General features: G+C 37.7%; 2 protein-coding genes across 2 annotated transcripts; one reads left to right on the forward strand and one right to left on the reverse strand.

Annotated features, from left to right (window-relative positions):
• Positions 1 to 18: 18 nt before the first annotated feature.
• Positions 19 to 674, reverse strand: LOC103774797 (alcohol dehydrogenase class-3-like). The gene is given in 2 exon segments (XM_008942225.1): positions 19 to 242; positions 245 to 674. Coding segments are annotated over 2 exon segments (480 nt in total). The 5' UTR covers positions 519 to 674; the 3' UTR covers positions 19 to 36.
• Positions 675 to 943: 269 nt separating this feature from the next.
• On the forward strand, positions 944 to 15,367 carry LOC103774799 (cytoplasmic dynein 2 heavy chain 1-like; the record flags this gene model as incomplete). Its single annotated transcript, XM_008942226.1, has 20 exons — positions 944 to 967; positions 1,422 to 1,571; positions 2,330 to 2,535; positions 3,448 to 3,603; positions 3,688 to 3,802; positions 4,203 to 4,373; positions 4,557 to 4,939; positions 5,390 to 5,522; positions 5,607 to 5,724; positions 5,888 to 6,000; positions 6,090 to 6,209; positions 8,140 to 8,290; positions 10,535 to 10,737; positions 11,228 to 11,410; positions 11,623 to 11,805; positions 11,964 to 12,187; positions 13,014 to 13,129; positions 13,690 to 13,889; positions 14,557 to 14,821; positions 15,160 to 15,367. Coding segments are annotated over exons 1-20 (3,422 nt in total), but the record flags the coding sequence as incomplete, so codon positions are not given.
• Positions 15,368 to 16,168: the final 801 nt, after the last annotated feature.

Here is a 16,168-nt window from a genome sequence, read left to right on the forward strand (position 1 = left end):
GAACATCCACATCTGGCTCTAAAGTTTGAGGACAGTTCATATGCTCTTTCCTCTATGCATCAGCTCAAAAGTCTCATTAATTTTGTCAAAAGGCAGGGTGTGAATCACAAATTCATCAATCTTGATCTTTTTGGGCATGTATTCAGTCACCAGTTTTGGTACACTGTCTGTGCTCTTCCAGCCTCCAAAGGCAGTCCCTTTCCATGTCCGCCCGGTCACTAGCTGGAATGGCCGTGTGGAGATTCCTGACCAGCAGCAGCTTCTCCAACTATCACACTGATGCCCCAGCCTTTGTGGCAGGCTTCCAAGGCAGCTCTCATGACTCCAACGTTACCAATGAACTCAAATGAGAAGTCCACACCACCATCGGTCATCTCAATCAGCGCTTCCTGTATGGGTTTCTTGAAGTCTTGAGGGCTAATGTACTCACCAGCTCCAAACTCTTTGGCTTTGGCATACTTATCCTTGTTAAGTTCGATGCCAATGATCCGTGATGCTCCTGCTACTTTACAGCCCATAATAACCGCCAGCCCAATTCCTCCTGAACCAAAGACAGCACAAGTAGAGCCATGTTCCACCTTGGCAGTGTTGACAGCAGCCCCATAGCCAGTAGAGATTCCACAATCAAGCAGGCAAACTTTATCAAGGGGTGCTGCAGCATATATCTTAGCTACCGAGAAAGAAGAAAAGGAAGAAGAGAAGGAAAGGAAGAAAACATGTAAGTGGGCAATCTCTCCCTACCTCCCATGGACTGACTGATGCCCAGCCTGTTCCTGAGCAAAAGCTGTCTAACTACCTAGCCCCCACTCCACCCCACTTTGTTGCTGAGCTTGGCGTATGACACAGAGTATCTCTGCTTGGCTGTGTCCCCTCCCAGCCTCTTGCACACCCCAATCTATTCACTGGGAGTGGGGGAGTAGAATGAGAACCAGGGAAAGCCCTGATGCTGTGCAAGCACTCTTCAGCAGTAAGTGCAGCATTAGCACGTTGTCAGAGTTGTTTTCATCACAGATCCAAACCATGGCTCCCCGTGAGCTGCTGTGAGGGAACTCTGGCACAGCCAGAGCAGCACACGCATACGCGTAGTTACTCAGTGCTCTCGCTCTGCTGCTCTTCCATCTCAGTCTTGTTGAGAGGATCTCTGCAACATACAAAGAGGCACTTACCTGTTTCATAGTATGCATTCACTTCTGTATAGCTGGTATCAGGGTCAAGAGTTAGAATTTCTCTGAATACCTCAGATACTATTTTTCCCAATGTTTTAATGTTATTCTATAAACAGTACCAAAAAAAGGAGCTGTATATAGCCACATAATCTGTGCATACACGCTTAACGATTCTTACGTATTTGCTCATAGTTTGGATAAACAGGATTTGGTGAATTTTTACATACACTCATATTTTAATCTGTTTGAATTTAGATTCTTCTCCTCTTTCAAGAAGCTGAAGATAAAAACAAACTTTTGCGAACTGTGGCTGGTGCAGGTTTGGACACTATCAGTAACCTAAGAGCTACATGGGATAAGTTTGAATTAATGATGGAAAGCCACCAGCTTATGATTACAGAACAGGTGACAATGAAAGACTATTTTTTTATCTATGTTGAAATTATTTTGAATAAGTCTGGAGAAATATTGCTTTCTTAGATAAGTCCGTCAATGTTCTCAGTTCTTTGTTAACAGCAAGATTACTGAGTTGAGGGAGAGCTTTTAAAGGAAGAATACTTAAACTGTTTAAACAATAGCTAGGGGAAACCTGTCAAACTGATGCTGAAATTAATGTTACATTGTTGGACTTCTGTCTCAGACAACTTTCTGGTGACAGAGGTGGCTTAATGAATGCAATACTTAACAGAGAAAACCAGCATCAGTTAAAAGATTAAATTTTTATTACTTTATCATGATTTTAGTACTGATGCTTCTTATTTTCTTTTCATAGAACTCTGCTAAACTATATGCAGTTCTGTCATAGCCAAATTGCTGAAGTCATCTGAAGTTCTACTAAAGATATCAATGTTCCATACAAACATATTAATTTTTCTATCTGCTCTAAGATGCAGGCTAAATAGGTAGCATAGGCCAAATAAATAGGCTTATGTTACCAACATAATTTAAAAAAAACCCTGCCCTCTTTAAAAAAAAAAAAAAAAACAAAACAACGCAGAAGACTGAAGAAGAACTATTTCTTTGGATGTTAAGTTTTTTGAATTTCATTTTTACCAAGTTGCAATTATTAAGTTTTGATCAAGTTTTGAAGTTGATACTTTGATTTTGATCATAGTTGTAGTGGCAAATCATTGAAGTAATTTCATTTTAACTCTTGCTTACAGATTGAAATGATGAAAGGAAATGTGATTTCACGTATTAATGCTTATCTTCAAGACCTGGAAAAGTTTAAAGCTCGCTGGGATCAGCTAAAGCCAAGTGATGATGTCATTGAAACAGGTGATCAGGATGTGCTTGAGAAAAGTGCTCAGATCATAAAAGAAAAAAAAAAAGAATTTGATGAACTTGAAACCATGAAAGAAAAGCTCATGTATGTCTGTTTATTTTCCTGTGTACCTTATTCACTTATATATATATCTTTTGCAGCAGTAGGATCTCAGAGTTGTTAGTGGATTTTTATCGCAACAGGCAATATAAGGCATTTCATTTTATTTGTATTACGTGTTTTTAATTAATTTTTTAGGGTCCTTTTTGTTGATTTTACATGACATGGATTTCTCAGGCTAAGTTTTTTCTAGAGTTCTTTGAAATGAAAAATTCAAGAAATCTGTTAGGCTTTCATATAAGGGAGTCTGTACATGAAAGGCTCGATTCTGACTTCTGAAATTCTCACTGAGAGAAGGTTCAGGTTGTTAATCCAAGGAGGGGGAGTTATTACTTCATTCCTCTTGTAATTTAAGTGGGCAAGAGCTCACCTCTCCCATTTCTTAAGTGTCATATCTGATAGATTGTTGTGCAGAAGGAAAGGATCTTTGCTCCAGGTACCTACTTCCAATGAGCTCATTATAACAGATCCTGAGTAGACAAGATTTTTTATTTAAATTATTAGCTTGGCACTTAAATGTGATAGTAAATAAAATGAGCATATTCTTTTTACCTAACAGGCAGAGACAATTAATTAAAAATTATTTTCTTTCAAGCTATGTTTTTGGAGACACAAAGTAACTCACTTTTCTCATAAATGAGAAAGAAATGAAAGTTTATAGAAAATAACTGTGTTACAGAAGAAGATTTCTGTGTAGGAGAGTTATCCCTTGTATGCCTTTATTATTTCTGTTCAAGAAGGAGATTAAAAGGAAATTGCATTTCTTGGCAGTGTTATACAGTTAAGCCAATGGCTTCTCTTGAAGAAATGTAATTATTTCCATATGATACCATCTCTTAAACCATAAGTGTGTAATGGAATAATGTGATGTATAATGCAATGATATTTTTTATGCAGTGAAGAATGCCATCATTTCAAACTGGAAGAGCCCGACTTCTCATTGTCAAAAGTTGTATGTCAGGATATTAAGAATTGTGCAGAAGTCTGGGCATTGTATGAAGAGTTTTATCAAGGTTTTCAGGAAAAAGCCAAAGAGGACTGGATTACTTTTAGGTAAGATTTTTGTTACTTTATTTTTCACGAACATATCTATGTGGTCATAGTTGATGGATCTTTTTATATTTGATTTTCATGCAGGAGTAAAACATACCTGTTTGAAGAATATTTGTTTAACTGGCATGACAGAATGAGGAAGATGGAAGAACATACTGTAATGACAGTGAAGTTGCAAAAAGAAGTGGACAAGTATAAAGTAAGATGCTAATTACAAAAAGGGTTATTAAACAAAAAATGTTTTGTTATTACTGGGTTATATACTTCATTCTGTTGCTCGTTGTTCAGTTCTTATAATAAAAGCACTTATAATTTTACAGAATATTTTCTGATCCTGTTTTGAGCATTTCACCAATTTTTCTGAACCGTTTAGTTCCTTAGGGTGAACAGGAGGGTCACTGCAGTTTACATATGCATACATTTAGCAATGACTTTTCCTCAGAGTTATACTTCTAAACTTTAAATCCAGGAATTGAATAAATGTAGTTCAGTTTAAGAATGTAAATTTTTGTTCTGTTTGAATAGCATGTCACTATGTAACCAAACAGATGCAATTTTCATAAAGACTAGATGGGTTCACATATACAATTTTCCTGTAGGTGATAATTCCACTCCTAAAATATGTAAGAGGAGAACATCTTTCTCCAGACCATTGGCTGGATCTCTTTCGTCTTCTGGGTCTTCCACGAGGCACTACACTTGAGAGTTTGTTATTTGGAGATCTGCTAAAAGTGACAGACGCTATTATAGAAAAGGCAGCAGAACTTAAGGTATGAGTAATTTCAAATGAAGGTATTCTATTTTATTTTATGGTTTATTTCATGTAGTATATCTTGTTTGCATGCATATTTATATTTTTATTACTGTAGGAATAGGATTTACATTATATTTTTGAATGGAAAGTTCATTGTAAGCTCAAATTCCAAATGAAATCTGTTTATGCTTTTAAATAGGATTTGAATTGTCGGGCCCAAGGTGAAGTCACAATCAGAGAAGCATTACGTGAGCTTGAACTCTGGGGAGTTGCAGCTGTCTTTACGTTAACAGATTATGAAGATAGCCAAGGGAAGACTATCAGGCTTATTAAAGACTGGAAGGACATAGTCAACCAAGTTGGAGATCATCGCTGTCTTCTACAGTCCCTCAGAGACTCTCCGTATTACAAAGGTTTTGAAGATAAAGTGTCCATCTGGGAAAAAAAGCTGGCTGAGCTGGATGAGTATCTGCAGAATTTAAACCAAATTCAAAGGAAATGGGTCTATTTGGAACCGATATTTGGCCGTGGAGCTCTGCCCAAAGAACACACTCGTTTTAACAGAGTTGATGAAGACTTCAGGTTAGTGTTATGGAGTGTGACTTATTTTTTTGTACATGGGCACAGATGGACTTTTGGGAGAAATGCATGGTTTATTTGTTGCAAACAGGTCAAGGAGATAAAAAGGGAGGAGATTTTATAAATCTAGAAAGATACATACTATTATCTGTATTGAATTGAGTTAAAATGACTTCTTAGAAGGGAATAAAAATTAAGAATTAAATTTTCTTGGTTTTGGGTAGAGAAATTTATCAAGAAACAGCTGTTATTAAATTACATTGCAGAGACATTGATGCAAAATCTGAAAGGTTTTGTCATTAATACTGAAAACTGAAAATCACATATCAGATATTTATATTTACCTGTGCTTGAATTTTTATTTGCATAAGTACTTGTATATCATATTCAGATGTAAATAAATCAAAATTGTAATGATTGTTTTAGGAATGATTCTGTGTTTTTTCTCTCAAGATGCATAATGTCAGATATCAAGAGTGACAATAGAATCACATCACTGAATGCTCGGACTGGTATAAGAAATACCTTAATTACCATACTTGACCAGCTTCAGAGATGCCAGAGATCTTTAATCGAGTTTTTGGAGGTACAGCTGACATTAATGTAGTTTCAATAAAGGAAGTGAATAAGTTTGAATTTAAATCAACAAAATTGGTTTGTTTTTATGTAGGAAAAGCGCTCAGCATTTCCAAGATTCTATTTCATTGGGGATGATGACTTACTAGAAATTTTAGGACAGTCCACAAATCCTCTGGTTATCCAGTCTCATCTTAAGAAACTTTTTGCTGGTAATGCATTATTCTTTATTTGTGAAATGCACTTATTTAGAAATAAGCTTATTCAAAGCTAAATTATCTTTTGCAGACTTTTTTTCCATCTTTTCACTACTAGACACTAAGGAATTAATGTTTGACTTAATTTATAACTTCTTTGCTGTTTTCTGTTTAATAGGCATTAACAGTGTGAGCTTTGATGAAGAATTTAAATACATAGTTGCCATGAAATCTGCAGAAGGAGAAACTGTGCCACTTAGAAATAAAGTTCTTCTGTCACATGATGTGGAGGTAAGAGATATAGTACCTCCAGTTCCAGTTCAAGTTTCTTTGAGAAATTTTGTAATATAACGTTTGAGGTTTTTTTATCTGTTTGTAAGGTGTGGCTAAACAGTTTGGCTTTGGAGATGAAGGAGACCCTGAAAATAATGTTAATTGACTGTCTTGACACTGGAAGAAAATCACAAGGTTCAGTTGATCCGTCGCTCTTTCCTTCCCAGGTAATACTTTGTCCAGAAATGTCATCGTATAGTCATAGATTTACCAAATAAGTTAGTTTTTGAAGTCTCATGAAGAAGTACATGTAAGGATTTGGAAAAAAATAATCCAAAAAAATAAAATTTATTCATTTACACTATAGAGAAATTCTTAAAAAATATATATTCTTACAATTCTTTTGTAAACATTTTGGATAGCTGTTTTTTTTAAATTCACCTGATTTAATATGCCATCTATTTATTAAGTTTGATATAAAACTTGATCTTAGTTGGTAGTGAATGTCACATGCAGGGCTGCTAAGACTTGGTGACATAAGAAAGCATGGCCACCTATATAGCTGGTTCACCCAACAACTTTTAAATCTTGCCAGGGATGGAGAGTCCACCACCTCCCTGGGTAACCTGTTCCAGTGCTCAGTCACTCTCACAGTAAAAAGGTGTCTCCTAATGTTGAGACTGAGCCTCCTGTGTTTTAGTTGCGTGCCTGTTGTCCTGTCACTGGGCACTCCTGAAAAGAGCCTGGTTCTGTTGTCTTTGCACCATTCCTTCAGGTATTTGTAGGAATTGATAAGATCTGTGCTGAGCCTTCTCTTCTTTAGGCTGAACAGTCCCAACCTGCTCAGCCTTTTCTGATAGGAGAGATGCTTCAGTCCCTTAATTATCTTTGTGCTCCTTCAGTGGACTGTGCCCAGTAAAGCACTGTTCCTCATTGGCCTTCTCTATCACTTAAAAGAGGAAGTTCTCATTGATGGACTCCAGGAACCTCTTGGATTGCTTATGTCCTGCTGTGTTCCCCCTCCAGCAGATATTGGGGTGGTGAAGTCCCCTATGAGGACCAGGGCCTGTGAATGTGAGGCTGCTTCTATCAGTTTGCAGAGGTCCTGATCTACTTGTTCCTCCTAGTTAGGTGACCTGTAGCAGACACTTACTATAAGGTTACCTTGAACTGCCCTCTCTTTAATCCTAACCCATAAACTCTCAGCTGCCTCCTCATTCAAATGCAGGGAGAGCTCCATGCAATCCAGCTGCTCTTGTACCTACAGGACAAATCCTCCCTCCTTGTCTTCTCTTCCTGTCCTCCTTAATGAGCCTGTATCCCTCCTTTGCAACACTCCAGCCACAGGAACCACCACACCACATTGCTGTTATCCCAACAAGATCACAACCATGCAACTGCACACAGATCTCTAATTGATGATGTTTATTCCCCACACTGTGTGTATACTGCTGTACCAGCACTTCGGAGGGGCACCTCAGCACGTTCGGCTCCTGGGGCGGGCTCGGGGGATTTCAACATAACGGTGCCTTTTAGGCACTTGCTTGCTGACGTGCAGATCCTTGAGGTGAACCTTCTTAAAGCCTAATTTTGTGGTTTTTTTTGTGATCTCTTCCTGTCACATCATCCCGTGCCCTTTGCTCAGTGATCCTGTCTGTCACTCCCTCACAGGTCTGCTGCTTACTGTCTCCCTCCCCCAGAGTGTAGTTACCCTTACACATCTTTTTTTACTATTTTTTTAACAATTTTGCCACTATGGATAGTAGTTAGACTGTGTTAGAAACCAGAATGCAAAATACTGTATGAGCAGCTCAGTGACACAAAAAGGCAGAGGTGCTCCTGAGCCTGTTGAGCGTGGGCTCAGCATGCCTGCTGTGTGGTAGTTGCGTCTTTTAATGGGGAAAAGATATTTACGCTTTGCTACCACATTCTGTAGAACATCTAAGGGACTTGCTGTATTAGATTACATTGCAAGTTTTTGCTAAATATTATCAGGTTTAAGATGGCTATATTTGTTCATTAAGAGCATAGTGAATGTGTGGCTTTGTTTAAAAATGATACAGTAAAATATCAGACATAATAAGCAATTACAAGTGAACTGAAAACCTTTATGTCTTCTGCATTTGTAAAATGTAACTTGAACTTTCTCTTCCAAAGATCCTTTCCTTGGCAGAACAAATTCAGTTCACTGAAGATGTTGAAAGTGCTATCAAACACCATAACCTGCAACAATTAGAAACAGAACTCATGGCTAAACTGGAGCATTATACTAGCATTGAGACTAATATAGAAGATACTCAGAGTACAGGTATAAAAATAATAATTAATATAATAATGCTTTAGAATAACTGTGTGGTTGTATAGTCTTTAACATTCTGCTTATTTAAAAAGGAAATGAGATTAATCTGTCCTGATTTGACATCATAAAGTTGAGTTACATAAAGTTACCCACCTATTGCTGCCAAGATTAGTAGATGTATTATTTCAGAGAAAACAATGGATTTTTATTTAGATTTGAAATTATCTTGGAGCATTTATATATTTACAGACTTCTCTAATTTTAATAACTTTTTATATTTTTTGTTTTATATATGTACTGATAATTTGCCTTCACCTTCTGAAAGGTGCTGTAGTGTTATGCTTCATGGGAACTGGGTAAATAGCTGTTGAGGTACATTATGTCATGCCAATAATAATAATCTGTACAGCTGTGTAGGTCAATGTCTTTTTCTATCTTAGATAGAATCACAGAGTCATTTTGGTCAGAAGACACCTTTAAGGTCATCAGGTCCAACTATTAATCCATCACTGCCAAGTCACCACTAAACCATGTCCATAAGCACCACATCTACGTGTTTTTAAAATACCGCTAGGGATGGTGACTCCACCGCTGCCATGGGCACCCTGTTCCACTGCTTTACAACCCTTTCTGGGAAGACATTTTTCCCAATATCCAGTCTAAACTTCTGCTGGTGCAACTTGAAGCCATTTCCTCTTGTCCTAACACTTGTACTTGGGAGAACAGACTGACCCCCATCTCACTACAGCCTATTTTCAGAGAGCTGTAGAAATGTAAGGCCTCTGAGCCTCCTTTTCCTCAGGTGAAACAGCCCCAGTTCCTTCAGCTTCTCCTTACAAGTTCTGTCCTCTTGCCCCTTCACCAGCTTCATTCCCCTTGTTTGGACATGCTGCAGCACCTTGATGTCTTGTAGTGAGGTGCCCAAACTGGACACAGTATTCAAGGTGCACCCTCACTGGTGCCAAGCATAGGGGGGCAATCACTTCCCTAGGTCTGCTGGCCACACTATTTTTGATACAAGCCAGGATGCTGCTGCCTTTTTTGGCCACCTGGACATACTGCTGGCTCATATTCAGGCAGCTGTTGACCAAGACCTCCAGGTCTTTTTTTTGCCAAGCAGCTTTCCAGCCACTCTTCCCAAAGCCTGTAGTGTTGAATGGGGTTGTTGTGACCCATGTGCAGGTCCCATCAATCCAGGCTGTGCAGGTCTCTCTGTAGAGACTCAATGTATACATCTGCATCTGAACTAGTAATTAATGAGTACCTCTATATTAAAACAAATGTTTTTTTTTTTCAGCATGTGATTATTCTGAACCTTTTATTGTCTAAATAGGTTAGAGTAATTATGCCTCTGAGTGTTTATTCTTCTCTTTTGACCAGAAGTGGGGCATTGAATGAATGCCTCAGATGTAAAATTCTGTATTGTAGACTAGATGAGATGGCTCTTGCCCTATGTTTATTAGAAGACTCAATTTGACATGTAGTTGACAGTCTTCCCCCACATTTGTATAGCTGCTTACTGTATAAATTCTGGTTTAGAATTTATGAACTGTTAACATCTGAGATGTTAATTAGGAATAGGATTCGTATCGCCTAACTCCAGCAATCTGTAAGTGTGGTTCTTTAAGCTCCCTTTCTGTGCTCTTTGTGTAGCCATTGGAGAAATGTAAATAGTTAGACTGTTCATTCCATCTACCGTGTAACACATTTGCAGTAACTTTTTAGTTTGGATTATAGGTGTGATTTTGAAGTGAGTTGCCTGATTATACCCATTTTCTTTGGTTCTATTCCTGTGTAAATTCAACAATATGTCCTCAGAGTGCACTTAATGTACCCAATCTGCTAACAAACATTCATTCTGCATCACACGAATTCCCCTGAGTAAAATCTCCAGAGTGCCTGTAGTTTGATTTTCAGATCCTCAGCAGATCAATTAGCAGATTGTGCCACATTGATTACTGAAGTGGATGTAGCTGTAAACACTACTGGATAAATTGCTTTCTATAAAAACCTTTGTCTTTGTCTGTTGAGTGTTTATCACTTCTATGTGACTGCAGTTACCTGATGATTCACATTCTCAGTCAGAAACTCATTTTATGCTGCTTGCTTTAGAATAATTAATATATCTATGCAATCAAAGTGAGATCTGAATAGAATCTTCCAATAACAGAAAGAACAATAAACTTGAGAGAGGTAACATGTATTCTCCTTACTACGTTGTTGTGATTATTTTTTTCCTGTGGTTATTTGCAGAATCGGGAATCCTTGAGCTCAAGCTTAAAGCTCTGATTCTTGATACCATTCATAACATTGATGTGGTGAAGCAGCTGAATCAAGCTCAGGTTCACGATGTTGAAGACTGGGCTTGGAAGAAGCAGCTGAGATTTTATATGAAAGACCAAAAATGTTATGTTCAGATGGTAGATGCCGAACTCCAATATACTTACGAATATCAGGTGTGGTATTTTAAATTGATACCTGGTGGCTTTTATAAATGTGTCCAGCACTCTCATTTCACACATTCTGCTGTTTGCCTCCCAACTGTTGCAATTATTTTCAACTTTGTTGTGTCCTTAGCATGCTGTTTCATAGGAAATACTGAAAGACAGAGTAATCATTTTCATTCTTTATATTGATAGGTTAAATGTAAGTTGTATGGAAAGTAGCTACATTATCATATAAATACATTTTAATATCCTTGCTAGTTATCGGAGTGGTTTCGTTTGACCCCTTTTCTGTAATTCTAGAGAAAATTTGCACTGTGCTTTGACATATGATATAAAATCAGGAAAAATTCATAACTGTAATCAAATTCATACACTTAATGAGACAGTAATCTTGAACGTTATGTTATATTTTCAAATTAATGACTTATGGAAGAAAGTAATGCAATTACATCATCAACAATTTGTCTACCAATCAACATAATTTTTTTTCTTTCTGCAGGGTAATTCCCCTAAACTTGTTTACACACCTCTGACAGATAAGTGTTACCTAACTCTTACTCAGGCTATGAAGATGGGTCTTGGAGGAAATCCCTATGGTCCAGCTGGAACTGGAAAGACAGAATCAGTAAAGGCCTTGGGTGGACTTCTTGGAAGACAAGTATTAGTCTTTAATTGTGATGAGGTGAATATGGTTCTGTATAATTTAGGAAATGGATATCTCTGCCCTTATTTCAAAAAGCAATATTATATTCTAGAAATACTTTCAATAAATGGTCAGTTTCCATTAGAAATTTGTGGATATTTCCAATGACATATTTTTTAATAGATGAGAGGAGAAGTCTTCCATTATTTTCTTGTTATTTGATTTTTGATAGTATTCTCTTTAATTTTAAGGGCATTGATGTGAAGTCGATGGGGCGCATATTTGTGGGCTTAGTGAAGTGTGGTGCCTGGGGCTGTTTCGATGAGTTCAATAGACTTGAAGAAGCTGTATTGTCTGCAGTATCCATGCAGATTCAGACAATTCAACATGCATTGAAGAAACATAGTCCTGTGTGTGAAATGCTTGGCAAAAAGGTACAGCAAAACTTACTTATTTTCTTCTGATAAAAATAGTTTATGAGCAACTGGGTCAAACTTAAAATCTGTGTACTGTAACTAAATGTAGTCCACCCAATGTTTCTCAGTACTGTTTCATATGACAATATACTATTATGATGCACTTCTAATGCTAGGTTGAAATGGACCATAATTCTGGGATTTTTATCACCCTGAATCCTGCTGGAAAAGGTTATGGAGGAAGACAAAAACTGCCTGATAACCTCAAACAACTTTTCAGGCCAGTTGCTATGACTCATCCAGACAATGAACTCATTGCAGAAGTGATTTTGTATTCAGAAGGCTTTAAGGACGCTAAAATACTTGGTAGAAAATTAGTAGCTATTTTTAGTCTAGCAAGGTAAGGTGTTTTTTTTTTTTTTTTTTTTTTTTTTTTTTTTTTCCTTAGTCATGTTACCTTTCTAATACTCTTCCCTCCTGCTTTTATTCCAGCATGGATCTTTGTGGTTTTCTCACAGCCACCTTGTTTCTTCTCCATCTTGTCTATGCTAGCATCATTGTGGGGATACAATCTACACAAGTGTCCTGTTAACCTTTTATAATATTCTATGACTTGGATATTGCAGAAAGCTATGTGTCAAAAACTTCAGATGACTCCAAACCTGAGATTTTATGTCTAGTTTTCAGTTTTACACTTAATACAGTATTTGTGTTAATACAATTTTGGTATACCATGCAAATCTCTGTAGATACTATTTAACCTATAAAATAAATATATTACAAATATATTGTGAGGTTTGGGTGTGAGAATATCTGGAATGCAGTTATAATCTGAAGGTGGCTAAGTACTGCGTTCCTGTTCTGCTCTCTAAATACAAATGTGAGCATATGAATGCTCACAAGCATTTTGTTGAATTTAGGCTCTTGAAGTTGCTGGAAGTGACTATTTGGTTATGAGTATGCACATCAGAGAGAACAGAGTTCTGAGATTTTATTTAATGCTTAGGGACAATAACAAATACATTCATTAGCTCTTGATTATACTCCTTCTTAGAAAATTTCAGAGTGTCATTGCTTATAGCTCTGAAATGCATTTCAAATGGCATTACATATCCACATCAGTTTCTCTTTTGCCCAAAACCATGTTATGAGCATGTTCATTTGCAAAACAGAAATCTGAGGTGGACACCTAAAGTTTGTTCCAATATTGCTGTTTTTAAATTTAGGGAGCTTCTGACACCACAGCAGCACTATGATTGGGGTTTGCGAGCACTGAAGACTGTTTTGAGAGGCTGTGGCGGTCTTCTTCATCAGCTGAAGAAAAGTGAAACAAATCAAGAAAGTAAGGTTGACCTTGCCAAACTTTCGGTTATTTAGGATATTGTCCAGATATCATTCACTACAGCTATATTGTTCACTGAAATTCTGATCCCAAAACACAGTTCCATGGTACTTCAGATTCAAGAGGAGTTGTAGAGAGTGTTTGCTTCTGGAATATTCATAGTTAATTAGGATGCACTTGAGAGATGTGATTTCGGACTGCCTCTGGCAAATTGAGGTCTAGAATACAGGTCCCTAACTTCTTTAATGAGTGCTTTAACAAGTAAGCTATCTGGAACTGCTACTGTTAGTTCTACTTCCATTGTTAGGCTATTATGTACTATCTGGCCAGCTTCATCACCATGTCATATTTACAGAATGCATCTGTGAGCATGTATGATACCTACTGTAAGGCACTCCTCTAACGTGCAAGTAGAGTGGTACATAAACTGGAATGTTGTCTGCACTGTGATTCCACCTTCAGTGTCTTAGCAGTATGGGCTGAAGTGCTGATACATACCAAGGGGAAAAAGATCCAACAAACAGCTTAAACTTATCTTGCTTCTTTGCTTTTATTTCCAGTTAATGAAAGTCACATGGTGGTCCAAGCTCTGCGGCTTAACACCATGTCAAAGCTTACATTTGCAGACTGTGCACGTTTCGATGCACTGGTCAAAGATGTATTTCCTGGCATTGACTTTAAAGATGTTGAGTATGCAGAGCTAACTACAGCTTTACAACAAGTCTTTGAAGAAGCAAACTTGGAAACTATAAGCACCCAGGTAAACACCAACTATAGCACCAAAAAATTACAAGTTACTCTGAATTAGAGCTGATTAATATTGCATTCATTTGATTCATTTCTGTTCATGTTTGAAAGAAATCTCTTGTAAAAAAAGTGGAAATAACTGAGTTGTATTTCAATAAACATATATGTAATTAAAATTTATGTGTGTGTTTGAGGCACGGTAGATCAGCTATTTAATTGAAAAAAAAGCAACGCAGGGAAAATTTAAGATGTGAATATGCGACATAGTTTTGTTCGAGGCAGGTACAAATGGCATTGAATGTTTTGGACAGTAAAAGAATTAAATATGTGAACATTTTGTTTAATCAAGCAGTTCTGTGTCTTATTTACATTTAGTTATTAAAATTCTTTATGAATTTTTGTGATTAAAGGTTCATTGAATTCTCAGTAAAAATATGACCAAAGAGGGCTGTGATTTTTAGATCAGTAATTGTGTGAGCTGCTTTTAACATGCAAAATAAGTTTTTCAATATTTTTTAGTATTATAATTCTTATTATTTCTGGAAATATCTATTGTTTCAAAAAATAAACTTGCAGAGACAAAGTGACTGCATACAAAGTAAATTGAAAAAACTTTTAAAAAGAATATGAATAATTTAGCTTTATGAACTCACGTAGCCATTATCTCTTTTGTCACCTAGATCAAGAAGGCTTTGGAATTATATGAACAACTACGGCAGCGAATGGGTGTAGTTATCGTGGGCCCAAGTGGCGGAGGCAAATCGACGCTGTGGCGGATGCTGAAGGCAGCGCTGGGTAGAACGGGCAGAGCCGTGAGGCAGTACGCTGTCAATCCCAAGGCCATGCCTCGGCATCAGCTGCTGGGGCACATTGACATGGACACCAGAGAGTGGTCTGATGGTGTGCTCACAAACAGTGCTCGACAAGTGGTACGGGAACCCCGAGGTATGTTTGTGAGAGACTGAGACATCATTTTCCTTACGTTACTGAAATTGTTTATTTGCAGTTAATTTTTACGGTACGTTATTTCTTGCGGATAGCGTGAGGTAAGAAAAAATTTTGGTGGCGATCATAGTCAAGAACACTTATATATACTTTCCAAATTTTATGATAAGAAAGCAAAAGGAGACAGTAGAAGGTAAAGCATATGTGGAATATCTTCACAGAGCTTATATTTAAGTGATAAAGAAGGAAGAGTGTCAAATATTGTTAAAATAGGAAGGGCTGGTGTTCTTTAAGTGTTTTCCTTGGGTCTGATATTTTATTTTTGTGTCTGGAGATAGATGTTACTTCATGGATCATTTGTGATGGTGATATTGATCCTGAATGGATTGAATCTTTGAATTCAGTTTTGGATGACAACAGATTGCTGACTATGCCCAGTGGAGAGAGAATTCAATTTGGCTCAAATGTCAACTTTATATTTGAAACACATGACCTCAGCTGTGCCTCTCCTGCTACTATATCTAGAATGGGAATGATCTTTCTGAGGTAAGTCACAGGAGAATTACATACTTTTAAAGTGAGCAAATATACTTGCTTTTCTTGAAAGATAGTCCGAAATGGATTGAGCAATTTAATTACTTCCTTACCTTTATGAAGCAAATCATTGGGGAAGTTTGCTTTAGGTTTGCATGTCCCTTCTGTGCTGTTATGTTACAGTCTTTTGGTTTATACATCTCAGACTTCCTGAAGGAAACATGGTGGATTCTTTGTGTGTGACCCTTATAGAGCCCAAATATCACAGAATCACAGAATGTCAGGGGTTGGAAGGGACCTCTGGAGATCATCGAGTCCAACCCCCCTGCCAGAGCAGGACCATCTAGTCTAGGGCAGGTCACACAGGAACACATCCAGACGGGTCTTAAAAGTCTCCAAGGTAGGAGGCTCCACAACCTCCCTGGGCAGCCTGGTCCAGTGCTCTGGAACCCTTACAGTAAAGTTCTTCCTCATGTTGAGGTGGAACTTCTTGTGCACCAGCTTGTGACCATTGCCCCGTGTCCTGTCGCAGGGCATAAGTGGGAAGAGATTGCCCCTTCCTTCCTGACACCCAGCTCTCATATATTTATACACATTAATTAGATCCCCCCCTTAGTCTTCTCTTCTCCAGACTAAAAAGCCCCAGGTCTCTCAGCCTCTCCTCATAAGGCAGGTGTTCCAGTCCCCCAGTCATCCTCGTAGCCCTTCACTGGACTCTCTCGAGTAGATCTCTGTCCCTCTTAACATGGGGAGCCCAGAACACAATATTGACACGATAAGGACTCGATACTCCAAGTGAGGTCTCACCAGGGC

This window comes from Merops nubicus, unplaced genomic scaffold, assembly GCF_000691845.1.
Source record: "Merops nubicus isolate BGI_N331 unplaced genomic scaffold, ASM69184v1 scaffold12706, whole genome shotgun sequence".
In the NCBI taxonomy this organism is placed as follows: domain Eukaryota; kingdom Metazoa; phylum Chordata; class Aves; order Coraciiformes; family Meropidae; genus Merops; species Merops nubicus.